Source organism: Aureobasidium pullulans (genome assembly GCF_000721785.1).
Source record: "Aureobasidium pullulans EXF-150 unplaced genomic scaffold scaffold_18, whole genome shotgun sequence".
NCBI lineage: Eukaryota > Fungi > Ascomycota > Dothideomycetes > Dothideales > Saccotheciaceae > Aureobasidium > Aureobasidium pullulans.
In genome coordinates this window covers 432,326-454,607 of record NW_021941038.1, presented here as the reverse complement: position 1 = coordinate 454,607, position 22,282 = coordinate 432,326, and the positions used below count along the sequence as shown (strand labels likewise).

The 22,282-nt window shown below is 51.9% G+C and overlaps 11 protein-coding genes across 11 annotated transcripts; 5 read left to right on the top strand and 6 right to left on the bottom strand.

The window, feature by feature from the left end:
- Positions 1 to 301: 301 nt before the first annotated feature.
- On the bottom strand, positions 302 to 2,497 carry M438DRAFT_348080 (uncharacterized protein). The gene has a single exon (XM_029906053.1). It carries the CDS (start codon positions 2,425 to 2,427, stop codon positions 592 to 594), a length of 1,836 nt encoding a protein of 611 aa, XP_029757783.1. The 5' UTR covers positions 2,428 to 2,497; the 3' UTR covers positions 302 to 591.
- A 340-nt stretch (positions 2,498 to 2,837) lies between these two features.
- On the bottom strand, positions 2,838 to 3,722 carry M438DRAFT_348078 (uncharacterized protein). Its single transcript, XM_029906052.1, has 3 exons — positions 3,499 to 3,722; positions 3,399 to 3,448; positions 2,838 to 3,345 (listed from the first exon to the last, which is right to left on the bottom strand). Exons 1-3 carry the CDS (start codon positions 3,635 to 3,637, stop codon positions 3,169 to 3,171), a joined length of 366 nt encoding a protein of 121 aa, XP_029757782.1. The 5' UTR covers positions 3,638 to 3,722; the 3' UTR covers positions 2,838 to 3,168.
- Positions 3,723 to 4,088: 366 nt separating this feature from the next.
- On the top strand, positions 4,089 to 5,477 carry M438DRAFT_324451 (uncharacterized protein). Its single transcript, XM_029903057.1, has 2 exons — positions 4,089 to 4,453; positions 4,515 to 5,477. Exons 1-2 carry the CDS (start codon positions 4,202 to 4,204, stop codon positions 5,133 to 5,135), a joined length of 873 nt encoding a protein of 290 aa, XP_029757781.1. The 5' UTR covers positions 4,089 to 4,201; the 3' UTR covers positions 5,136 to 5,477.
- Positions 5,313 to 7,692, bottom strand: M438DRAFT_324448 (C2H2 type zinc finger domain protein; the record flags this gene model as incomplete). Its single annotated transcript, XM_029903056.1, has 5 exons — positions 5,313 to 6,494; positions 6,543 to 6,644; positions 6,697 to 6,951; positions 6,997 to 7,548; positions 7,603 to 7,692. 5 exons carry the CDS (start codon positions 7,690 to 7,692, stop codon positions 5,313 to 5,315), a joined length of 2,181 nt encoding a protein of 726 aa, XP_029757780.1.
- A 510-nt stretch (positions 7,693 to 8,202) lies between these two features.
- M438DRAFT_279331 (uncharacterized protein) lies at positions 8,203 to 9,885 on the bottom strand (the record flags this gene model as incomplete). Its single annotated transcript, XM_029901078.1, has 2 exons — positions 8,203 to 9,539; positions 9,594 to 9,885. 2 exons carry the CDS (start codon positions 9,883 to 9,885, stop codon positions 8,203 to 8,205), a joined length of 1,629 nt encoding a protein of 542 aa, XP_029757779.1.
- A 1,982-nt stretch (positions 9,886 to 11,867) lies between these two features.
- On the bottom strand, positions 11,868 to 12,542 carry M438DRAFT_258883 (uncharacterized protein; the record flags this gene model as incomplete). The annotated part of the gene is made up of 2 exons (XM_029899746.1): positions 11,868 to 12,284; positions 12,357 to 12,542. Coding segments are annotated over 2 exons (603 nt in total), but the record flags the coding sequence as incomplete, so codon positions are not given.
- Positions 12,543 to 13,193: 651 nt separating this feature from the next.
- Positions 13,194 to 14,499, bottom strand: M438DRAFT_279667 (meiotic mRNA stability protein kinase UME5; the record flags this gene model as incomplete). Its single annotated transcript, XM_029901100.1, has 2 exons — positions 13,194 to 14,268; positions 14,321 to 14,499. 2 exons carry the CDS (start codon positions 14,497 to 14,499, stop codon positions 13,194 to 13,196), a joined length of 1,254 nt encoding a protein of 417 aa, XP_029757777.1.
- A 768-nt stretch (positions 14,500 to 15,267) lies between these two features.
- On the top strand, positions 15,268 to 17,183 carry M438DRAFT_348074 (vacuolar protein sorting-associated protein 73). Its single transcript, XM_029906051.1, has 2 exons — positions 15,268 to 15,548; positions 15,608 to 17,183. Exons 1-2 carry the CDS (start codon positions 15,453 to 15,455, stop codon positions 17,027 to 17,029), a joined length of 1,518 nt encoding a protein of 505 aa, XP_029757776.1. The 5' UTR covers positions 15,268 to 15,452; the 3' UTR covers positions 17,030 to 17,183.
- Positions 17,183 to 18,553, top strand: M438DRAFT_75981 (uncharacterized protein). Its single transcript, XM_029910304.1, has 2 exons — positions 17,183 to 18,183; positions 18,233 to 18,553. The coding sequence occupies exons 1-2, from the start codon at positions 17,336 to 17,338 to the stop codon at positions 18,438 to 18,440; spliced, it is 1,056 nt and encodes a 351-aa protein (XP_029757775.1). The 5' UTR covers positions 17,183 to 17,335; the 3' UTR covers positions 18,441 to 18,553.
- Positions 18,554 to 19,398: 845 nt separating this feature from the next.
- Positions 19,399 to 21,341, top strand: M438DRAFT_279529 (uncharacterized protein; the record flags this gene model as incomplete). Its single annotated transcript, XM_029901089.1, has 5 exons — positions 19,399 to 19,855; positions 19,956 to 20,569; positions 20,631 to 20,673; positions 20,791 to 20,994; positions 21,049 to 21,341. The coding sequence occupies 5 exons, from the start codon at positions 19,399 to 19,401 to the stop codon at positions 21,339 to 21,341; spliced, it is 1,611 nt and encodes a 536-aa protein (XP_029757774.1).
- On the top strand, positions 21,087 to 22,100 carry M438DRAFT_75998 (uncharacterized protein). The gene is made up of 2 exons (XM_029910305.1): positions 21,087 to 21,991; positions 22,044 to 22,100. Exon 1 carries the CDS (start codon positions 21,357 to 21,359, stop codon positions 21,846 to 21,848), a length of 492 nt encoding a protein of 163 aa, XP_029757773.1. The 5' UTR covers positions 21,087 to 21,356; the 3' UTR covers positions 21,849 to 21,991; positions 22,044 to 22,100.
- The last annotated feature ends 182 nt before the right edge of the window (positions 22,101 to 22,282 follow it).

The window sequence follows — 22,282 nt, the reverse complement described above, 5'->3', positions numbered from 1 at the left end:
ATCGGTCGACAGTCCTTCTGATCCGCCAACAGATTCCTTCGGACCTGAAAGTTTCTCGCGATCGTGTATTAACAAAATACAGTACTACTCAAGGCTATCGAAACGAAAAAATACATTCTACAGTAAAGTCGAATTCAACTGGCATCTACATGAAAACGTATGCTTGTCTCGCGAATTTCCTGATACCGTACTCCTATGATGATGATGAGGACCGGATTATACTGTTCTGTCGAGAAGGCCAACAAGATGGGTGGAGTTAGCGCAATGTGGAATACAAGGAGCAAGGGCAATATCAAACTTTGACGGTCAACTGCACTGTCAATTCACAAGTCTACCTGCTACACTAAAGTGTCGGATAGCTACGACAAGGCACAGTGTTTTTGCAATGGTTCAAGTCACCATTGAGAGCCCCTCACGTTTGTCTAGATCACAATAGTCTATCCTGTATTTGCAAAGAATGAACATTAAAAGACCTCTCCTCATGTCTTTGCCTCGCGTGTACATATGTATGGAATAGAAAAACGAAAACGAAAACGAAACGTGAACTTCGTAAGAAGAATAACAAGCAATGTCAGAAACCGTCGTAAGAACTCAATGCTGGACTTCGCTCTTGATGTCCTGGAGTGCACCAACTCCACCAATCTTGTTCACTTTCTCGACGAGAATGGTGTTCTCGCGCTCTAGGTCGGCCATTTGCTCTCTAAGCATACCGTTTTCTCTCTTCAGCAGATCAACTTGATGTCTGAAGTCATCTCTTTCTCTGGCAACTCTACTGGCCTCGTCCCTGTTCAACTGGACGCTTCTCTTTCTCTGTGCTTTGGAGATCTCCTTTTCACGCTTATGCTCGAGTTTGGCGAGTTCCTTTTCACGCTTCTCTTGTAGTTTGGCCATTGCGGTATCATACTTTTCTTGATACTTGGCAACATCTTCGGGGTCCTTCTCTTTATGACTGGCGAGTTTGACTGCTTCGGCGTCTTGCTTCTTGTGAATCTTTGCTTCAATCTTCGCGCGATCTTTGTCGATCTTGCGAAGCTCTTTGTCGTGGGGTGAGCTTCCCATCGGTAGAGTTGTTGATGAAGTTGTCGAAGTGGCGCCTAATGTGTCTGTAGAAGCGGCGACAGCGGTGCCACCGTGAGCGGGCTTCTCTGCAGGATGATCGCCTAGGTCGTGATGGTCTCTAGCCGAGGCGAATGAGGCGGCGTCCGAGGAGTCTGAAGATGACGACGAGTCCGAAGTGTCGTCCTCGGGGTGCATGTAGGCGTGTGTGTAGTTGGCGACTGATGCTGGAGCGTAGGCCTCGATGCCAGCCTCAACGGCACCTGTGAGAGAAGCGATAATACCGCCTTGCTGCTGTGCGGGCTGTGCTTGTGCGTTCTGCTGAGGAGCAGCTGGAGGAGTCTTTTGTTTGGCAGTCTGGCTTTGAGCCTCCTGTTGCTTATCCTCATCAGCATCTGCGTCGGGGATCTCATCCTTTGGGCAGGCCCAGTCCAAGAACTTGGAGACATCGGCGGCAATGGAGCCGGGAGTGCCTCTTTCGACCATGAAGCGAGGGATACCACCGCCAGGGTCACTACGGGTGATCATGATCCACTCGACAGGGTTGAGCTCGTGCTTGTCACCCTTGGCGTCATCCTCTTTCTCGGGTGCTGGGTTCAGAGGGATCTCTCGAATCATCTCGACCGACTCGTATGTACCCTTGACGTAGCCTTCACGATCAGAGGCTTCGGGGTGTGTAAGCGGCTTTGAGATGACCATGTAGTGTCTCGGGATGGGGTGCTTGTCCTGGGTAGTCTTGTTTGACAAAGCATTCTCCGAGGTCAAGAGGAGGGTGATGAATTCTCTGGGGGTGGTGGGGCCAGGGAATTGGGCGCTGAGTTGAAGGGCTTCGAGCTTGCCCACGTCGCCAGGCTCCTTCTTGTCTAGCCTGCGGTCGCCGCCAATGCCGCGTACGTTGCCGGCTCCGGGGCCACCGGACTGGGCGAGAGACTCTGCGAACTCGCGCTGCATGGCTCTTCGAACCTTTGTGATGGAGATGCCTTCGAGCACCTGTCTACGGGCAAACCATGCACCGTGTCTGTCTTTTGCGGCCATCTTGTAGACGGAGATACCAAGCGGGTTCTCCTTGGCTCCTAGCTTGATGGGCTTCCCCCATGACTTCTGCAGGTCGCCGTGTTCAGGGTGTGGAGCGACAGGGCGGGCGTCCGAGTTGACGACTTCTTTCGAGGACTTTGCCGTATCGGGCTTGGGCTGGGTAGGTTGCGATTGCTCGAAATCATTACCGCCAGCGGGCGGAGGGACTGAATTGCAGATGAGTTCACCCGTTTCGAAGAGCTTCTTCATCCATGGGTTAAGGCTATTGTCGTCCTGTGGCACGTCGGCCCAGTCAATGGGACCTAGTTGCTCGAGTGCCTTGTGTAATTCCGACATGGCGCTGTAGGAATGTGGTTGGGAGGCAGCTGTGGTTGTGGTATGCAGGTATGGCAGGGACGTGGGACGGTAGCACTTGAAGAGAAAGCGATCAATCCGCGAAACGCTTCAGTGTGACCAGGTCAACATCATCATCAACGCCGTCACCAACGTCTTGATTTCAGAGTCGAGCCTACCTAATGGACCCCATAAAACAAGCTCTCTGGCCCCGGATCGCCGCCATGCCGTCATCCCGGCGCAGCCGCATTGCAACCAATCACGCTGCAGAAATGCACGAGTATTTCCAAATACAAGAAAGCTCCAGTGAGAGCGCGTCAAATCGCTACTCTCACTGGACCCTCAGGAGACTACAATAACTTCTTGCATTTTGACAGCTATTTTCGTCGGGTACTTGGTGTGGGAGAGCGACGTTTCTAGCCCTTGATATCAGATCCTGCTATTCTTGGTATGTGCCTGAGGCATTACTGCATACTTACGACACTTACAGAGCTTGTCCTCGGAGCTTGTTTCCGTGCATGCATCCCGCCGCTTTGTACGCGTACCACATCGGTCTTCCAAATCATCCACAACTCTCAAGCTTTAGTCTGTCCATCCGTGGAAGCGACAGCAAGTATGCCCCTCTGCTCAATGCTAGATATCACATGGACTGATATCCTTCTCACATCCCGGTCTTCGAGTGAGATTGACATGAATTTGAGGGCGTGAAACATTTGTAATTTGGTATATGGTATCGTCTCTTTTCTAACCCTCGAGGAGAGCGGGCAGGTTCTCCTCGATGAACTCGACCACAGCGTCAGGTCCCCTCGACACCTGGAGACCCTGAGGCAGAGCGAAAGTCTTCAGTTGCGGGCCCATGATCTCCTTTGCCTCTGCGTGGATGCTCTTAGCCTCTTCTGGTGTCCACATGGATGCTGTGAACTGTACATCTTGTCAGTATCTTGTTGGAAGGTGTGTTAGCCAGAACCACATACGAGGACATCGGGCTGCTCTTTGGTAACGACTTCGCGGACTTGTTCTTGGCCTGGATCTGGGTCAGGCAATGTTCTCCTTCAAATAGGCTTCACCACTCACTGTCTGCGTTTCCAGCGTGGATGATTGTGTATTTATCCTTGACGTTCTCGACAACGCGGCCGATCAATCTGTAGGCACGCTCAGGTGCTGTGTTGACCGTGACGAGCTTAAAAGGTCCCAATGGCTTAGTGGTCGACATTTTGTGTGGTATATTGTGGTTTGTGATTGAGGAATAGAAGACAAAGATGCTTGTAAAGACCTAGAAGAAACAGATGATCTCGGCCGTCATCGGGATATCCTGTCTAAACACTCTGTAACTGCCCCACACGGGTCTTTCAGTCACCTCAGCTTTGTAGAGCTCTGACCAGCAACAATTGGTGGTGCTGTTTCGACATGTGGGAAGAACATGACGAGCTGCTCATACAATCTGAAGCCTCCTTTTCAATCTCTGTCTATGCTTCGGTATCACAAAGCTGAGTCTTTCGATGTATTGTTTCCCAAGCAGACTTCATGTTGTTCTGTCTCGGTGTTCGGCATGGCTTCGGCCGAGGGAGCGCTTCAATGCACCTTCCCCACCTGTACCCCTCGTAGGTGGGGAAGGTGTTTCCCAAGGGTCCGGATCTGGCGTGCGGGACTTGATGAGTTTCGTGATGACCAGCATTCGCGACATCGGCCATAGACTCGATACCTTATCGTTGTACCACGACCCTTGAACTTCTCTCTCATACCAGGAACACTCCATACCAACACATATCCGCCCACAATGTCTTTCGACCGTCTCGTCCGCTTCGTCCCCGCCAGCGACTCCAATGCCATTCTCATCGGCGAACCTGTAGATGCCAACCTCGATGTTGGACTTGCTATCCGCAAGGGTGATGAGGTTGAGGTCAAGGTCTTCAGTGGCAAGTCTGCCTTGAACCCTGGCTCGCTGTCAGACAAGACCGAAAAGATCGCCAGACTGCTATCGCCTCTGTCACAAGAGGAGGTTGGCACGATACGCTGCATTGGCTTGAACGTAAGCTCTCAATCCACTCCAGACGCTGTTCCGAATATCCAGCTCCTGACGCAACGCACAGTACAAGCAACACGCCGAAGAAGTCAAGATGGCAGCCCCACCAGAGCCCGTTCTCTTCCTCAAGCCAGCCACCTCCCTCGCAGACCCCTACCCTCAACCCACCGTAATCCCCAAGCACACCAAGTCGACCGACACTGCAGACTACGAATCAGAACTCGTCGTCGTCATCTCCAAGCCCTGCAAGAACGTTTCCGAGGCAGAGGCCCTCGATTACGTCCTGGGCTACACCGCCGCAAACGACGTTTCCAGCCGTGCTGCCCAATTCGCTCAAAGTCAATGGTGTTACAGCAAGGGCTTCGACGGTGCTTGCCCGATCGGTCCCGTGCTTGCGAGCTCAAAATTGATTCCTGACCCGAGTAAGCTGCACATCAAGGGCAGCAAGAACGGCCAGGTCATGCAGGACTGTGGTATCGACGATCTCATCTTCCACATCCCCAGACTCATCAGCTTCTGCTCTCAGGGTACTACTTTGCCTGCTGGCACCATCATTTTGACCGGTACTCCTGCTGGTGTTGGTGTTGGCAAGGACCCCAAGGAGTTCTTGCGTGATGGCGATGAGTTCTCTGTTGAGGTCCAACCTCACATTGGTACTCTCACCACTGTTTTCGAGGACGAGAAGTGAAAGCCTGGAATTTCGATTTACGGCCATTTGTTGCAAAATCACACAAGCTTGACGAGTTCGAATTGAAATGTAGACAAACCTCCCAAATGATATGTCATGAAACCAAATCATACCACCGACCTTGTACTCCTAAACATGAATCATTATACATCCATATGCAATCTCTGACAACATATCTCAATGGCTGAGCGAAATCCAAGAATTCAGCACAGCCTCCATGTCGTACGCCAATCCCCACTGCGAGCTGAGGCAGCGGAACAACTTTTGCATCGAATTGAGCTCGTACAACAAGTTGCGTGTCATGGACTCGTAGCCACTTCCAGACAACTGCTCCCCACGGACAAACCTCCTCGTGGTGCTCGATCCAGCTGACGTTCCTGCCAAGTCACCGAGGATGACACATGGGTCTACCTCGGTGAAGAGTGCATCCTTCCAGTCGACAACTCTGGGCAAGTTGACAGTGGTGTGGCCTGCTAGAGAGAATACACTGTACACGGTCGCAGCAGCGAACAGCGAGCTGGGCATATGAAGGACATGAGCACGGCCACGAGGAAGTTGTTCGACAATATCCTGGATAGCGACAGCATGCAGCAGAGCCCTTCGTGCATCTTCAGTTTTGGCCCAGGCAACCAGATCCAGTCCCGTCTTGAGCCCCTTGTTACCTCCAAGAACATGTTGTGGGATGTTGTAACGAGCGCAGAGATGACGACACAACATAGATGAGTCGGTAGCCGCATCAAGACAGATTGAATGCCATCGGAGCAGAGCTTCAAGTGTCTCTGGCGTGGATATTGTGTTTTTGGTGATACTTTCGTGTACCTGAGCCAGCGCTCTACGGATCTCAGAGCGTGTGGGAACACCAACTGAGGGTCCATCTGTTGAGTCCGAGACAAGTGACTGTACACCTTCCAAGAGGACTCGTAGCGAAAACGAAGTCAGCGTATGCTCTGGAAGCCTTCCCATGTCGACTGGTAAGAACAGAGATCGGAAAATATTGCGGAACGAGACATCTTGCTTGGGTTGCGATCGCATCTTGATGAGCCACTCATCTGCGGTGCTTGCTTCGAATAGACTCTCGTCGCACGGCAGACCGAGCTGGTTGGCAGCATGCCGCGTAGATGTGGGATTACCACTTGCTGACGAGACAAGTCCATCCAGGATATATTGCGCAAGAAGTGCTCTCCTTTGTATTTCGTGAGCAGCCCACGTCTTCCATTGACGATCCTTTTCTGCTGGTGATGCATCCATCGATGGCAAGTTTTCCAGGGAAAATGTGTCATTGTCGTACATTCCGCAGTGCCTTGCCCAAGAGAAACCTAGTGCATGGAATATTTGCGATGTCGTCCGAAGCGCGCGATTCTGACACGGTCAGCAGTTGCAGAACAGTCCCGGCCACAAACGACGTACCTTTGAAAGCGCAGCATAGACTTGACCAAGCAGAGCAGCTAGCACCAACTGAAGTCCATTACATGGGTCGTGCGGTCCTCTGTGGGTGATCAGACTTTGCCACTATGAGACTTGTTAGCGTTGTGATTTGCGGACTTGCACATATTTGACATACTGAAGTAGCAACAGCTGTGTGCGAAAGACGCCATAAGGCTTCGCCCTTCGCGATAGCGTCCTTAGGGCCAAGGTATAGAGATCCAATAGCAATTGCGTTCAATAACAGCGGGTGTGTACAATCTCTGAACACGAATGTCGCACGATGTAGAACGGGAAATGTGGGTATGAATCGGACGAAAAACATGTGGAGGCACTCATCCAGAAAGACAGAAGTGATAGACGTAGCCTCTGCTTCTGCAGTGATACTCGACGACTGAGACGATCAGCTAAGAACATTTGACACGACTGCGGCTCTTACCAAATTCGAGATCATCTTGCTAACACCATGGACAGCCTGGTGGCCACCACCATTGGGAATAGCCTTGATGGCTGACCCTCGATCGTCAAACGAGGTAGGCGAGTCAAGACTAGTCGGTGTAAATTGATCAAGTCCTTGAGGAAACGGCAAAGTCCCCACCGGCATTTGCGTAGTAGTCTCCGAAGACATGATTGACTGAAACAGCTCCTCGGAATCAGGCCAGATCAATTGGAAGTCAAGGTCCGTAGCACAATGCATGTCCATCATATCGGATTCCACTTGATATGATTGCTCATTCCAGGTTTGCGAGGTACCGTGATCTGATGGTGGCACATAACTGCGCGTATCGAGTTCTTCGTCAGTCGCTAGCAAATGCTGTAAAGCGTGAGTTTTCGCCGGAGTATTCGTCGAAGCGGCAGGGGAGGTGCATTTCATGCTCTCTCTTCGTAGATGGAGTTTCTCATGACGAGCCAACGAATCTTGTCGACTGAATGCACGATTGCACTCTTTGCAGGTAAATGGACGGACGCCTGTGTGGGAACGTTCGTGTCTCTAAAACGTGCATGTCAGGATACAATCTGCTGTTACACCAAAATCTAAGCCTACTGTCAAATGCTCTGCTTTAGAATAGATCCTTTGACAGAACCGGCATTCCAATTTCTTCGCTGTATTTGCGACACTTTCGACTGAAGCCATTGTGTGTGGTGAGTGGTGGAGAAAGGATGGAGGTGGTGGAGAAGGGATACTAAGGGCATACATTGCGGGGCAACGGAACGCGTAACATCCCGTCCAAGCCCTGCCCTGACCTCTACGGCCGACATCGTGTCTCATGGCAATCACATTCGGTAAGCATTCAGGTCGGGAGAAGTTTGGTACATAAATGGTTTCTCTGAATTTGTGAGAAGTATCGATTAAAAGCTAGTCGGAAGGCATTTGCGGGGGCAATATGAAAAGAATGATAGTAACTCGCCCCTCTCCAGGCAATTTGACTGTACAAGACTCTGTAAGGGCGCAGCCCCTAGAGTCACTGCCTTTGCCGGAGCTTCATGAATAGAATAAGTTCTTGACACGTCCCGAGTTACCAAACTCGATTACAGACTCCCAGTGCCCAATCATAAAGCCTTTCCCAACCACGAATTGAAGAATCCAGAAACGAAAAATGCATGGTCTGTTTAGTCCATACCTGAGTAAGATTCACCGTTCACTCTAGAACATGCTCTTTCTCTTCTCGGCTGCGCTAAGCACGCCCAACATCATGTGTCTGCGACCTAAGCCTTGCTGAATGGGGCTGGGAAGCTGCTTGGCGAAGGAGCCCATGTCAAAGGCATCGCCCTTCTCGCTGACAGGAGTCTGAACAGCACCACCGGCACCGAGGCCCTCAAGGCTGTCCTTGGAGCTTCTCTTAGCATTACGCTCACTACCGATGGGGCTCTGCTTGCGGAAGCAAGGCTCGTCCTCCTCCGACTGGAAGTGCAGTTCACGCTCGCTGATGGGGCTGCCGCGAGGAGATCCGCTGACAGCACGACGGAAAGAACCAGCACGAACAAGGTTATCGAGAGCACGGCGGCGTTGACGGGTTGCGAAGTTCTTGCTGCCCTCGTGCTTGCTTGTAGGCAAAGCGATGAGCTCTTCAAGCGGAGGTGGGCCACGAGGCTGACGGATAGGGTGTTCTCCAGCACGAGCAGCACCAGGTCCGAAGGTACCAGTCATGGGTGTGGGTGGGAAAACGGTCCTGGCTGAGCCGAAGGTAGCAACGCTGCTCGTCTTGGGTCCGTCTGACACACCAGTCAAGGCGTTGATTGCAAGGGAAGATGCCTTCTTGTGTCCACGGCGGAAAGCGTTGGCGGACGGAGGGGGCAGTGGCTCGACGTGAGCGAGACTTGATGCAGGCGAAGAAGTCTTCTTAGGAGGAGTGATGGAGCGAGAACCGGTGGGTGTAGGACGCTCGGTAGGTGGAGGTGAGATTTCGGCACGGAAGACAGGCTGCTGCTTCTGAGGAGTATCGACATTAAAGAAGCCGGTCTGGTTTTGCGAGACAGGAGACATGGGCGATTGAGCGTTGTTGTCGACAGCGTACTGGTACTGGCCGGTCATAGGGTTGTACACAAGGTAGAGACCAGGTTGACCAGGCACCTCGATGGGCGAGTGCTGAGCGCGCTGCTGCTGCTGCTGACCATAGGCGTTAACTTGAGGGGACATGGGCTGCTGGAATTGGTTGAGGTTCAAGCCTTGCAACTGAGCAGTGCTGGCAGCAGCCGTGATAGCGGCGAGCTGCTGCTGGAGTTGCTGCTGGCGCTGAGCGAGGAACAGGCTAGTGAGCTGGAGCTGCTCCATCACATTGGGGTCCATCTCGGCCTCCTGTCCGTAGAAGGTGGGAGGGGCCAAGACCTGCTCGGGCATAGAATACATGTGCTGCTGCTGCTGCTGCTGGTGTTGTTGTTGGTGTTGCTGGTAGTGATGGCGCTGCGGCTGCTGCTGCTGCTGTTGCTGCTGCTGTTGTTGACGGCCACCGTAGTGGTTGCCACCAAAGCTGGCAGTAGTAGCTGATTGGGGAACACTCTGCATGTATTGATTGTACGAGTTGGCGTCCATGCCACCAAGCTGGGACTGGTAGTCGATCTGGTTGTAAGGAGCGGAAGCCGGCACGGCCGGCGTCTTCGGGGCGGTGCGGAGACCGGCGAGAAGGTGGGAACGCGAGGTGCGAGGAGTAGGGTTTGTGTCAGAGTGGCTCTCAGCAGGGTTGATATGCTGAGGGAGGCCAACGCTGAGGCGCTTGTGGTTGTGGGATCCTCTGTTTCTAGAAGCAAAGCCAGAGCCGGGAGCGCCAAGGCCGTTGGAGGGAAAACCGTTAAAAGTCATCTGAGCGAGACCGCCAGCGTCTATGCTCATTATTACAGTTTGATTCGTGAGACCAGGGATGATCTGAGTCGAAATGATGTCGGTGATGCTGAGTGAAGATGGTGATGCAGAGGGTCGTTAAATGTGCTTCGTGCAGAAATGCGGAGCTCCGGTGGACAGTGAGTCGAAGAGCCGAATAGAAGAATGGCAAGCCGGGAAACTTGTCGTCAAGGTCGAATCTTGTACAAGAGTGAAGTGAGGGTCGACGGTGACCGTGGTGGAGGTGAAGTGCTTGACAAGCAGGCAGCTACACCAAGTGATGCTGGACTGAGATTACACAAACGGTCGGAGGGAACCGAGAGATCCGAACGGCCGATGCGGTATGAGATGTAGTCGACTAGATAAATGTTTGTCGGTATTTCAACCAGACAGATGTGTGTATGCGTATGATTACACTTCGAATCGAGTGTTTGTCGTGTTGCCTTACGGTGTGATGTCAATGAACCAACGCGTTTATCGGGACAGGGCTGTCAACAGGCACACGTTGACGCTAGTGCTTGAGACAGATAGATGCGTAGATGTGTTGTTATTTTTCGAAGTCCGGAGTGTCGGAGTGATGAGTGGTCAGGTGTCAGGATCAAGGGTTACTGTGATGTTGCTCTACAAGAACACAGCGACGGATGATGCTAGACAATGGAGCGCGTCGGCAGAGAGAAAGCGCCTTCTGTTTTTGAGGGATTATTAAATTGCAAGGGTCGACACACAAAAAGGTAAGAATGAAACAAGGCTGCAGTCACCAAATGAAGGCAGAAAGGGAAAGAAGGACGGCGCCGAGAGAGTTGTAAAAGGCACTGGAAAAAGAGAAAGAAGAAAGAACCCTTGGTGGAAGGGGTAGCGGCGGGAAAGTGCACAAAGCTCCTTCCTTCTTGGCGCACGCTTTCTGAACGAACACTCGGACCCCTGAGTCGGGTTCCGAGTGGAGACACTAGAGGCCCCTTTTCTGAAACAACCCTTGTTCTTCGTTTGTTCTCCAACTCGTTGCCCAAATCTCTCATCTGCCACATGACAGGTCGCCTCTCTGAGCGGCCAGTACACTAATGCGGCGTGGATGTTGCTGGCACCATGGGTTTTCGCATTGTACGGGCAGCCCTCCGCGGTTGAAGCTCCTGAATGAAAAAGCAACCGTCTTTTGAGTTTATGACCCGCGAACAAAGGTGCAAGCAAATTAGATGGATCGCCAGCCTTTGTTTTGATTGGTGCGGCCGTGCCAGCCTTTGACAGCCCGGCGCCTATGCACGCTTCGTTCACGTTCCAGCTCTCCAAAGCCACACGCCGCGCTTCTCTGGTTCCACTCATGTGGCCAGCACCCACAGTCACGCTTGGTCACAGAATGGCCTTGCATTTCTAGAAGACCTTGCTTCGAATCAGCACCTTCTGGCACCAGCTGAAGATATTCCTGGTATCTCGTGTCACACACGCGTACTGCAGCACGCGGCTTCTCTCACCTCACCACCTGCAGATCCTCCGCATCACGGCATACCACAGTTTATGAAACGCGCAAGAGGAGGCGTCGCAGATCCAGATATATTGTAGACTAGTGGTGTCAACGGCCGGCTCCCTGGGAATACTACTGAATTCAAGGAAGCTCGTGTGCGCGTTTCAAAAGCATCCTGACATTCCTGGAGACGAGACGGCACGGTTGTAGTCGGGGTAACCCTGGTTATGTGTATTCTCGCCCAAAAGAGCCTGGCCGAGAGAGGCAACAGTGACCTCCAAGATCATGATAGTAATTTCACAAGGCCCATTAAATGTACGGTGTAGTCTGAGGTAGGAGGTTGGTTCATGGGGACGCGGATCACGTTCCCCTTTGATTCACAACATGTGTTCAGGATTCTGCAAAAAAGAAAATGAACTGGCACTCAGGGTTCATGACCTTGGTTATTTGCAACCGTAAATGCTGGGTATTATTCTCAATAGCTCTAGTAAGTTTCCTTCGGTCCCTCCTTGCAATGGACCATCTACTCCTGCTCGTCCAACACGCGCTCCAATTCCTCGACCTCGACGTGGTCGCGAGTGTTTTGCATTCGCCTTGCCCATTTGATCTCGCCATCGACCCAGATGAGCTCACCACCGTTCTGGCTCTTCTTTCCGGAATCCGTGAGCAAGGTCATTAACGTATTTCCGGTCCCGATCAATGTTCCCATCAGGCTGTTCGTGATATAATTCGGTTTGTTCCCGAGGCCCAGGTTGCAAGTCATGCCGAGGGTATCATACGTGACGCGTGACGGGTCCGTATAGATCTCAAACTTGCAGCCCGTGCGTTGGATATAAGTCTGGATAAACGTATGGCTACCGCAACCGACAATGAAGAGCTCAGTCTGTATAGACCTAGAGGCCAGATCTTCAGGAGAGAGTTTGGCAGTCAATGCGCGAACATAATCGGCGCACGACTGTGGTTGGTCCACGGTCAGTATTGAGCAACGACGTCAGAACGTTTGGACGGCTTCGGTCAAGCTTCATACCTCGCAGTTGAAGTGACGGATGAAAATAACGATGGTTCGACGACGCGGCTTGTCACTGTGGGAACTCCAGAGGCTGCTGAACTTCTTCTTATCGCCATTCTTGTCCAGGATATCTACTTCGGCAACCTTTTCGAGTTCTGTTTGGGTCGGGAGGCGGGTCTGCGCCTGATCGTTATTGTGTGATTCTGCATCTGATTTTGTGTTGAGATCCGGCATAGTTCAATTACGAGAAAGAAGGTCTATTAAAGTATAAAGATGAGGTGTTCCAAGATGTTTGTCGAGAACTTGGTATGAAGATGAACAACAATCACATCGTGCCCAACAATGTGTGCACGGTCGCTGGAAGCCGTGGCGCTTAAATATTACACGTGAACAATTACTCGTGACGACATTCCTTGTGATACAACAAATGTTGTAACTCAAAATAGTTATTTGAGCTCGAGACAGGACAGTTTAATGTATGTGTTCCTCTTCGCAATCCAATCGCGATGTATACATTATACATTGAACCTATCGCTTTGCGGCCGTCCGAGACTGGGCTTTTCGATTCATCGGGGAGTTCCTCACGATGTACCCAATGGACGTAAGCTAATGATTTTGAGCATACTCCTATCCATAACTCTCTGATGTATATGGATGTGAGAAGGACCGATTGACTCAAGCCGTTGTAATACACCCAGTACTCGATGCGGAGTTTGGTGGCTCAGTGGTCGTCCATCTTCATGCGGACCTTCTTGGCTGCATGATTCATGTTGCCTCCCTATTCGAAGAGCCATATGGATCAAAGGCACATGTATCTTGTAGAGACCCGACGAGGCGTGTGCGGAGTGTATACGTTCAGATCTCCTTGACGCGTTTGGGTGGTCTAAGAAATGAGTCGTCTGGTAGACCACTTCTCTTCGTCCCTGGCAGAGAGCCTGTTCTGATGTCGTTGTCTTCAGAACTGACCTTGCGAGGGGGATACTTGTGCTCGATACCCTCAAAACAGTTCTTGGGAGGCGCGCCTGGAATATTGCTTTCGTCGTGTAGGAAGTATGGATGCTGTAGTGCATTCTCAGCGCTCAGACGATGCAGAGGATCATACTCGAGTAGCGACTTGAGCATCGCTAGTCCATCCCGGTGTGGCGCAGGCATATTCGCTGCAGCATACTGGCTGTTTCGAGTGAGATTATCCCACCATTTGTCAAGAGTTATCGGTCGCTGAACCGCAGGATTGCCGGCCGCCAGAGTCTGTAATTGAGGATACTCCGGCATCGCCTGCAAAAGTGGCCAGCTCTCCTTCCTTGGAATACCGAGTACTTCAGCAATCTTTCCCATTTGGTTTCTCTGGAATGGCACTGTCTTCTTCGAATCTTGCTTTGCCTCCTCACCTTTGAAGATCGGGCGCAAGCTTAGAAGCTCGGCGAATATGCAGCCGACTGCCCATGTATCTATTGCTGGTGTGTAGTGTCGACTTCCAAGAAGAAGTTCAGGTGCTCGATACCAAATAGTGACCACGACCTTATCACCACCGAACAAAGCTTGAAGGGGTTTGTAGAACAGTCGTGCGAGGCCCAAATCACCTATCTTGACCGAGCCTGCTGAGGTGACCATGATATTGGCTGGTTTGAGATCTCGATGCAGTACCCAATTACGATGCAAGTAGAGCAGCCCTTCAAGAAGCTGATACATGATAGAACGTAGAGTTGGAGCGGGGATAGGAGTTCGAGGATGTTGTGTGTGCCAGTGGATGATCTGCAGGAGGTCGTGTTCTGCGTATTCGAACACCATGAAGATGCACTTAGATTCCAGAATGATTTCGACAAGCGATATAACGTTCTCGTGGGATAGTTCTGTGCAAAGAGCCATTTCGCGTATAGCAGACTGCGAGATGCCCGTGTATTGCAACTCTCCTTCTTTGTCGGGCTTGAACCTTGATGCTACATGTTAGCTTCCAACAACACTATTCAGGACATTTGGCGTACTTCTTGATTGCGAACGCCTCTATGGGTCTGCCAGAGTTTCGGCTTAAGATAGGATGAGCCCCTCGGCCAGACTTGTTCCGGGCCTTGTAAACCCTGCCATAGGTACCGCTGCTGATGAAGCCTACTACATCGTAGTTGTCGTTTATCCGCCTCTGACTAGTGTATCCCATCGACGACATCTTAGAATCGGCGGGCTCTGTGAGTCTCGGTTAGCCGACTTTGACTTGATGTGGACAAAGGTGTGATTGGTGCGAACATGAACAGGTACCCCGACCGACGCTTTGCCAAAGTGTGCTTCATCAAGGGTGCCTTCAAAAAACAGAAATAGTAAATATTTGGAGTGGAGATGAAGGATACACCTGAGTATAAATGCACGTGCAGAGATGGAACTCAACTGTGGAAGCAGAACATACCGTTAAAAGCAGAGTGGACGGTTCTTTTGAGGGTTAGACTACCTCCTGACACGGAGGCAGGATTTGCATTTCTGACACTTGGGGCGGAGCTGGGCGGGTTGATGGTGGGAGCAGCAGAAGCGGTCACAGAAGGAGGCACGTTGGAAAGGGCAGAAGTCGAAGTGACCATTGCTGCGGTATAAATTATGCTTGGTTTATGCGTTACCCCACGGCGGAGACAGACGGTCGGGAGAGAGATGTTGAGTTTCAGCGTTGGGCCGAGCGGCGAGCTGGCGAGGTATCCAAGTTCCGAGTAGAGTGACTACGGCTCGGACAAACAGCGAAACATGCGGTGAAGGCAGGTGGGGATACGAGGAATAGAGAGCAGATGATCTGACCCGAAGAGTTGGCCCAAGGAAGAGTCCGCTGGCTTGGAGTTGGTGTGTTGGATTGACCATCAACGGAGAAGCGAGAGAGGGCAAGCTTCGCGGCTGCCACGGCCCGCATGTGACAGTCACGTTTCGCGAGCTTGCAGTTCCAGCTGGGAACGAGGGAAGTCGATATTGGCTGACCATGTCACTCTGACACTTTGACAGCAGCATCTTGTCGCAACTTGAAGTTTCTCATCCGAGGCTTCCATTGACCTAACACGCTTGGTTGAAGCGACAAGTCTTTGCAGCCAAAGTCTCTCGGGCTTCGAAGCAACATCCTTTGATCTGCCTCGTGAACTCTAAATCACCATGGAGCCCAAGTCGTGGTTCAAGGATCTTACGCCTTACTTCATCTACATCCTCCTCGTGTCGACCATTGGCCCTCTGCTGTTTGGCTTTCACCTTGTAGGCTCCCATGTTTCTCGCTATACAAAAGTGCCTCAAATCTGACAGACAACCCTCAGTCAGAGCTCAATGCGCCCCAATCGATTATAACATGTGAGAAGAAGTCCATCTCGTCCACACTCGCCCCGAGTCTGCCGCAATGCATCCCCATGGACTCGACCCAGTTTGGTCTGGTCTCATCCATCTTCACCCTGGGAGGCCTTCTCGGCGCCCTTGTAGCTGGGCCTGTCTCGGCTCGCTACGGTCGCTATAGATCCATGCTCTTCAGCACCGTCCCGTTCATCATCGGTCCTGTCTTCGAAGTCTTCGCTACCAACATCCCCATCTTCACCGTCGGCCGACTCATCAGTGGTCTTGGTGCCGGTGCTTCGGTCGTAATCGCTCCCATCTTCATTTCCGAAGTCGCTCCCCCGAAGGAGAAGGGCTTCTTCGGCGCCTTTACACAAATCATGATCAACATGGGCATCTTCATTGCCCAACTGCTTGGTCTCTTCTTGAGCAAAGGCTCCCTGTGGCGCATTATACTCGCTGTTGGTGGCGCTATTGGCATCCTTCAAGCTATTGGTCTCTTCCTCGGCGGTCAAGAGAGCCCCAAGTGGCTTGCCGACCATGGCAAGGAAAGACAAGCGAAACGCATCCTGCGCAAGCTGAGAGGCCATGCAGCCAACATTGAAGAGGAGGTCAAGGGCTGGGGTGTTGAGAGCGAACAAGACATGGAAGACGAAGAAGACAGCCTCCTTTCGAACCAAGATCGCATGCCCTCGGGCGGTCTCGAACAGAGCGGTCCATCGTCTGATGCATCCGCGGGCAAGAAGACAAAAGAGGCTGTCGAGGCTCTTGGTGCTCTTGCTGTGCTCAAGAACCCCGATTCTCGCCCTGCTGTCATTGCCGTAGTTGTTGTCATGGTTGGTCAACAACTCTGCGGTATCAACTCCATTGTCATGTACGGTGTCTCCTTATTGTCGGACTTGCTCTCCGCAAATGCTGCTCTTCTCAACGTCCTGGTCGCAGTTCTGAATATTGTTGTAACCACATCCTGTGCTCCTCTTACCGACAAGCTTGGTCGCAAAGTCTGCCTTCTTGCAAGTATTTTCGGCATGGGCGTTTCGTCCTTGCTTTTGGGTATTGGCATCATGAAGCACTTGCCCATCCTGTCGGCCATCACCGTCTTGACATTCGTGGCTTCGTTTGGCTTGGGCTTGGGACCCGTACCCTTCATCCTTTCTTCTGAACTTGTCGGTCCTGGCGCTGTAGGAGCAACCCAAAGTTGGGCACTGGCAGCCAATTGGATTGCTACGTTCGTCGTCGCGCAGTTCTTCCCTATTGTCAACGAGAAGCTTGGTGGAGGCAAGGTCTACTTTATTTTCGCCGCTTTCGCTGCCCTGTTATCAGCCTTCGTCTTCTGGGCTGTACCAGAGACGAAAGATAAGGCTGACGCCGACGAGGTCTGGGGTCGCAAGGCTGGAAGAGCTGTCGACTGAGTAGAAAATAATTCGTGCATCTTCAAGAGTCTTATGGTATGAACACAGACGCCCCAAAGGTACAGAACCAGTGGGCTCCTTCCCTTGAAATATCTCCAGAACATTGCGAACAAGTTGTAATTTCAAAGTAACCATGAAAACGTCATCATACCCATCGCTACTTCCTCTGATCAAGTGCATACGGACCCCTTCGTCACTATCGACCACTTCACTCATAACGCATCAACCCTTTAGCTCGAACATCATTCCATTCGCCAGGCATCATACAACATTCGATTAGTCAAAATCTCAATAAATTACACTGCAATGGAACTCCAGGATGACAGAGCGACCTCCCCACTGTCGACCAGTCCCCCAAAACCAAAAGACGCAGGAAACAAGCCCCCTGCCTCGCTGAGATTGGCCGTAGGAAAAAAGGCTGGCGTTATGACTGCAATCAACAAGGGGTTTGATGTTGCTGCGGAGACCGACAACTCAGCCCAGCCACATGCACAATCTGGGATTCCTGAACCGTCTTCTGGGAAGCCTGGTTTGATGATGAGTGCCATCAAGAGTCTTTCAGGTCACCACTCCTTCTTCGGCAAATCGTCACATAAAGGCCCGAGACGCCTATTGCCTCCCCAATTCCAAGACCAGACAACTGTGGGCACAAACCAGGATTTGGCATCGATGTCTGACGTCGCACTCTTCCAAGTACACCTCTATCACTGTCGACAGTCGTATGCGTACCTCGAAGAAATCGCGAGAAGGAGAGATCCGCAAAAGCCTGACTGGACTGCACCGGGTGATTGGAAAGTCTCTGGGACCGCGGCGGAAGAACCTCCTTCGACACAAACCCCTCCAAGGCTCCAGGACGTTGGTTCGCTGACTTCTGTCAATGAAGGACTTCCAGAAGTTCGAGACGTTGGTTCACTTGCTTCTGTCGGCGAGGGGCCTTCAAGGCCTCGAGATCTGGGTTCGCTCGCTTCTGCTGATGAGAGCCCCTCGAGGCTTCGAGACGCGGGTTCACTCGCTTCTATTGTTGAAGGACCACCTGCCACAAGAGCGTCTGAGCAAACCAGAAAAGATTCTCCGACACAGAGATTCAAAGGCAGTATTGGATCTGCTGGGAGAAGGTCGTTTTCCAAGGTCGTGCGAGGTACACCAGTGGCAAGGTCAGTGACAACGTGATCGCCCAAAACGTTAAGCTGATGATCATGAAAGCAGAAAACCAGTGACCCAAAGGAGCCGAACGAAAGTCAGGAAAACGAAATCCAGAGTTCTGGGGGTCGCATATCACGGTGTACATATAAGCGAGGCCCAACGTCGTGCCATACTTGCAACAGAAGTCAACCCACATGTACGAGAGCCTGTCATATCCGAAGTTGTCTCTGGTCTCAACGGTGACGATTGGCAAGATTCCACAGACTAGGTGTCTGAACCGGATATCGAGTCTGCCAGGCTGCCATCCAAATCGATTTCCGTTGTCAAGATCGAAGCTTGCTGGGAGACCGGAACGAACCTACTTCACTTAGCTTTGAGAACTGCTATTCCTCTGCAAACGTCCAAGACATCGAAGACTCAATCGAGGGAGGACAGCCAGGATGTAGGCTCCGACCGGTCGTCTGGGACATCGCAAAAGCAGAGAGTAGAACAACATGAGCAAGACTTTACACGTCAAACCATCCGGTCTGGAAAACAACCACAAGAGCGGCAAGACGGTTCTGCTGGCTCGAGTACTGCTGACTTGGCAGACCAAGAGGACCTGGCAGAGAGAGATGACCTGGCGGATTACGACCAATCGATCGATTCTCTAGATGGCTGGAAAGATGTCAAACCTAAACATGTCAGCGTTTTGACCAAGGGGAGCGTCAGAAGGGTTGCATGTTATGGGTCAGCCAGGGGTTTGACCAAGGGAGGCGTCAGAAGGGTTGCATGTTATGGGTCAGTCAGGGGTGGCAAAAGGAAACCGCTACATCTGAGCATCAACGAAGCACTATCAGCAAACAAATCTGGTGAGTACATGGCCTTGTGTCGATACGTGAAAGACTTGGCTGATCTCAATGCCTCTCCAGTTCACGGACAGCTGCGCGGGGGCAGTAGCGACTCATCGCGACCACCATCCACACCGCGGCCAGCAAAGGTACAGCCACGTCCGCTCGGCGCTCTAGTGCATCTGGAAGACTTACACAAGGCCGGGGACATGGATTCCAGTCACATCGAAGACATACACGGTAAGTGATAGAGATCTTTTGTACAAAGATTCGACGACTGATACGACGGAAACAGTGCGACATCCAGAAACCATAGATCATTCTCCTGGATTCGATTTTGCAGCAGCCGAGTCAATGGCCGAGACAAACCACGCATCTATGTCCAACGGACATACGATGTCCACCAATACAAGCTCTCGACGCACACGCGCACACAATTACGTCGAAAAACCTTCCAGCTACTACAGGGCTCCAGAGATTCAAGCTACGGGCAAGAGTTTGGATCGAAGCATGAATCAAGCACCGCAGAACATCGGCCTGGGCATCGGCCTGGACATCGGCGGATGGGGTGACCAAAGTACTCATCAAAGTAACGAGTGGGACGCAGAGGAGATGACAGAGAATCCCAGGGTTCAGAACTACTCGTCTAGGTCCACGACTTCGGTGATGCGCCGCAGGAGTCTGAGGGTCGAGCACGTTCCAGACATTCCACGTTGGGACGATCCTGTGTCGGCGGTTCGAGAAGTGCTCATGGATGGCGGGCTTTTGCTCCGAGCAGGGCATACAGGGCTGATGAGGGTGACTGTCGAGCAGGTGCATGCTGTCAGAGAGAGAAGGAGACGCGAACGCGAAGGTACGTTGATGAGATCGGCATCCCCGGGCCGAACCGCAGCATGAAACGTGCACGTCGCAGTGCAGGAGTCCACAGTATTCGCTAACATGAACACCTCCAGCGAGAGACAAACACGATCGCGAACTAGACGACTACGTCGCGAAACGGGAAGAGCTCCAGCAGAGAGGAGAGCTCACAGAGCTAGCATCAAACGACGGTGCATCGGAAGCAAGCGGCAAGCAAGCGACGACAAGCACACAAGCCCGCTGCGTTGGCGACTCGGACAGTGACGGTGACAACTCCAGCTCAGGCTCTGATAGCTCTGTGCGCACTGTCTTCAGACTCAGAGACGGCAATACCACGCCAAGGCCCAGCGACACTATTAGTTTAGGAAAGATCGAATCACGCCCTCTTCCACCAATCCCCACCTTCCCTACCTCGGACCCTCTCAAATCGGCGCATGCAGAAGACAATGAGGAGTTCGTCTCACTGAACGATCCGTCTATCAAGGTTCATATTGCGCACGCGCTCGAATCCCTGTACACTGGTATTATGGCTGCTCAGAACCCAATGGCCAATGCCACAGCCCCATATACTTTGGGAGGAAGCATGCCCTCGGCAGGACACCATAGCGACATGCAGCACATCTGGACCCTGGTTCAAGAATTGAGCTCGGTCCTACAACAAAACCGCGAGCGCACCGACGAGCTCCAAGACGGCCTCGCACGCGCGCAGGTACGCCTCAACGACAAAGAGATGTGGGATATGCTTCGTTTGCTCACACAGTCGTTCCTAGACCAGACCCGCTGAGAATGGCCTTCTGACTAACGGAGACAATGGTACGGTCCTTTCTGCTTTGGTTCATTACGCATGGCGTACAGCGCTTTAGATACCCTTTTCATTCATTATTGCTCTCACCGCTCGTTAGCTAATACTCAAGCTTTATTGCTTTGCAGCCTCTCATGCCCCCCAACATGCTCCTTCTGATGTCGATGCCTCCGCTATCCAAGCCCAGCTGTCAGACGCACTGTCTCGCATCACAGAGTTAGAAGCCGAGTGCAAGGATGCCAATGAAGTCATCGATTACGCAGAAGAAATCGTCGAGAAATTCAAGCAACAAGTCCAGGAATATTCTCGCAGCCATCAGAGCGCGACTATCGGTATGGCCTGCACCTTCCTTTGACTTCACGCCTACGAGTACTGACCTTTTACAGCTCTCCACGCCCACTACAACTCCCTCCTCGAGACCTCCCGCAACGAAACAATTCAAGCCCAACTTACACACCAAGCCTGGCAAGCCTCCCTACTACGTTTATCCGAATACCTACGCCTAGCTCAACGCGCACACGAAGAAGGCTCACTACCATACCGCCGCCGTATCGCTGCTCTGAAGGAGGAAAACCGCATACTGCGCGCCAAAGCTGGCTGGGAGCCTGCTAGTGAAAGCGAGGGCAGTGACGACGAGGATGATGTGTTTGATGAGGGCGTTGAGGCCGACTCCGCCTGAAAGATTACTTGAGAAATGTCGATTAGCAGCATGGGTCATCACCTGGAGTTCACAAGGCGAATGGAGTACAAGAATTGCCGTCGGATTTTTACAGGTGGCATCAACAGCGCCAGTAGCGCTTACAGAGTTTTATATTGCACTGACTTTACATTGTTCTTTCTCTCGACAGCTTTTGCAGCTCGCGATATCTTGCAGGTGGCCACTGCAAACCCAAACCGTCCTGGACCATTGACCGTGGATTTTGGCACTGCAAAACGTCGAAACTACCGCATTGAGCGCCTCACCGTGCCCACCGATGAGCTGGCCTCGCACGACCGTGTGACCGAGTCTCTCGGTGCAACACACAAAGTCTATGACAAGCAAGGTGCTTCTGGCTTTGATGAAGATGTAGAGGCCAGTCCTAAGGTACCAGCTGCAATCGAGGGCAATTGGACCGACCTTTTCAAAGGCAGAACAACTCCAAGACCAAACGATGTTGGACCTGACAAAGGGAGACTCAGCGAATAGCGTCCAGAGGCTTCTCCAGTGTTCCAATGCTAGATATCTTTGTAGTCCAGCAATCAGGTATGGCCATATAAGGTCCCCCTGATCCCCTTCCATAGGTCTTCAATCGTCAGCAGATTTATAAGCCCGGACGATCTGAAGAAGCAGTAAGTTGATCAATCACGTACATACTAATGCCAATGCTGACCAGACGTATAGATTGATGAGTGTCCTTTCGCTTTCGACGTCGCTCGACGATGGACCCGGGTCGTTGAACGGTACTGCTTCTATCGAAGGTATAGCTTCTATCGACGCCAGTTATATAGCGACCTCGAAGGCTCTTTGGTCCCACAGATGCTCAAGATCTTGGGCATTCGCAAGCTATACGATGCGTAGGCTCTATTTCTTCGACGCCTAAGTATAGCAAGAGATGAGGACTAGTTATAAGGTCCCTGTCC

Bases quoted from the DNA above. Each gene is read 5' to 3' on its own strand.
- M438DRAFT_75981 (XM_029910304.1), top strand. From the start codon at position 17,336: ATGGAACTCCAGGATGACAGAGCGACCTCCCCACTGTCGACCAGTCCC. The intron at 18,184-18,232 runs GTCAGTGACAAC...TGATCATGAAAG, and splicing joins CGAGGTACACCAGTGGCAAG to CAGAAAACCAGTGACCCAAA.
- M438DRAFT_348074 (XM_029906051.1), top strand. From the start codon at position 15,453: ATGGAGCCCAAGTCGTGGTTCAAGGATCTTACGCCTTACTTCATCTAC. The intron at 15,549-15,607 runs GTAGGCTCCCAT...GACAACCCTCAG, and splicing joins TGCTGTTTGGCTTTCACCTT to TCAGAGCTCAATGCGCCCCA.
- M438DRAFT_75998 (XM_029910305.1), top strand. From the start codon at position 21,357: ATGTCGATTAGCAGCATGGGTCATCACCTGGAGTTCACAAGGCGAATG.
- M438DRAFT_324451 (XM_029903057.1), top strand. From the start codon at position 4,202: ATGTCTTTCGACCGTCTCGTCCGCTTCGTCCCCGCCAGCGACTCCAAT. The intron at 4,454-4,514 runs GTAAGCTCTCAA...CGCAACGCACAG, and splicing joins TACGCTGCATTGGCTTGAAC to TACAAGCAACACGCCGAAGA.
- M438DRAFT_348080 (XM_029906053.1), bottom strand. From the start codon at position 2,427: ATGTCGGAATTACACAAGGCACTCGAGCAACTAGGTCCCATTGACTGG.
- M438DRAFT_348078 (XM_029906052.1), bottom strand. From the start codon at position 3,637: ATGTCGACCACTAAGCCATTGGGACCTTTTAAGCTCGTCACGGTCAAC. The intron at 3,449-3,498 runs GTGAGTGGTGAA...ACCCAGATCCAG, and splicing joins CCACGCTGGAAACGCAGACA to GCCAAGAACAAGTCCGCGAA. The intron at 3,346-3,398 runs GTATGTGGTTCT...CAAGATGTACAG, and splicing joins AAGAGCAGCCCGATGTCCTC to TTCACAGCATCCATGTGGAC.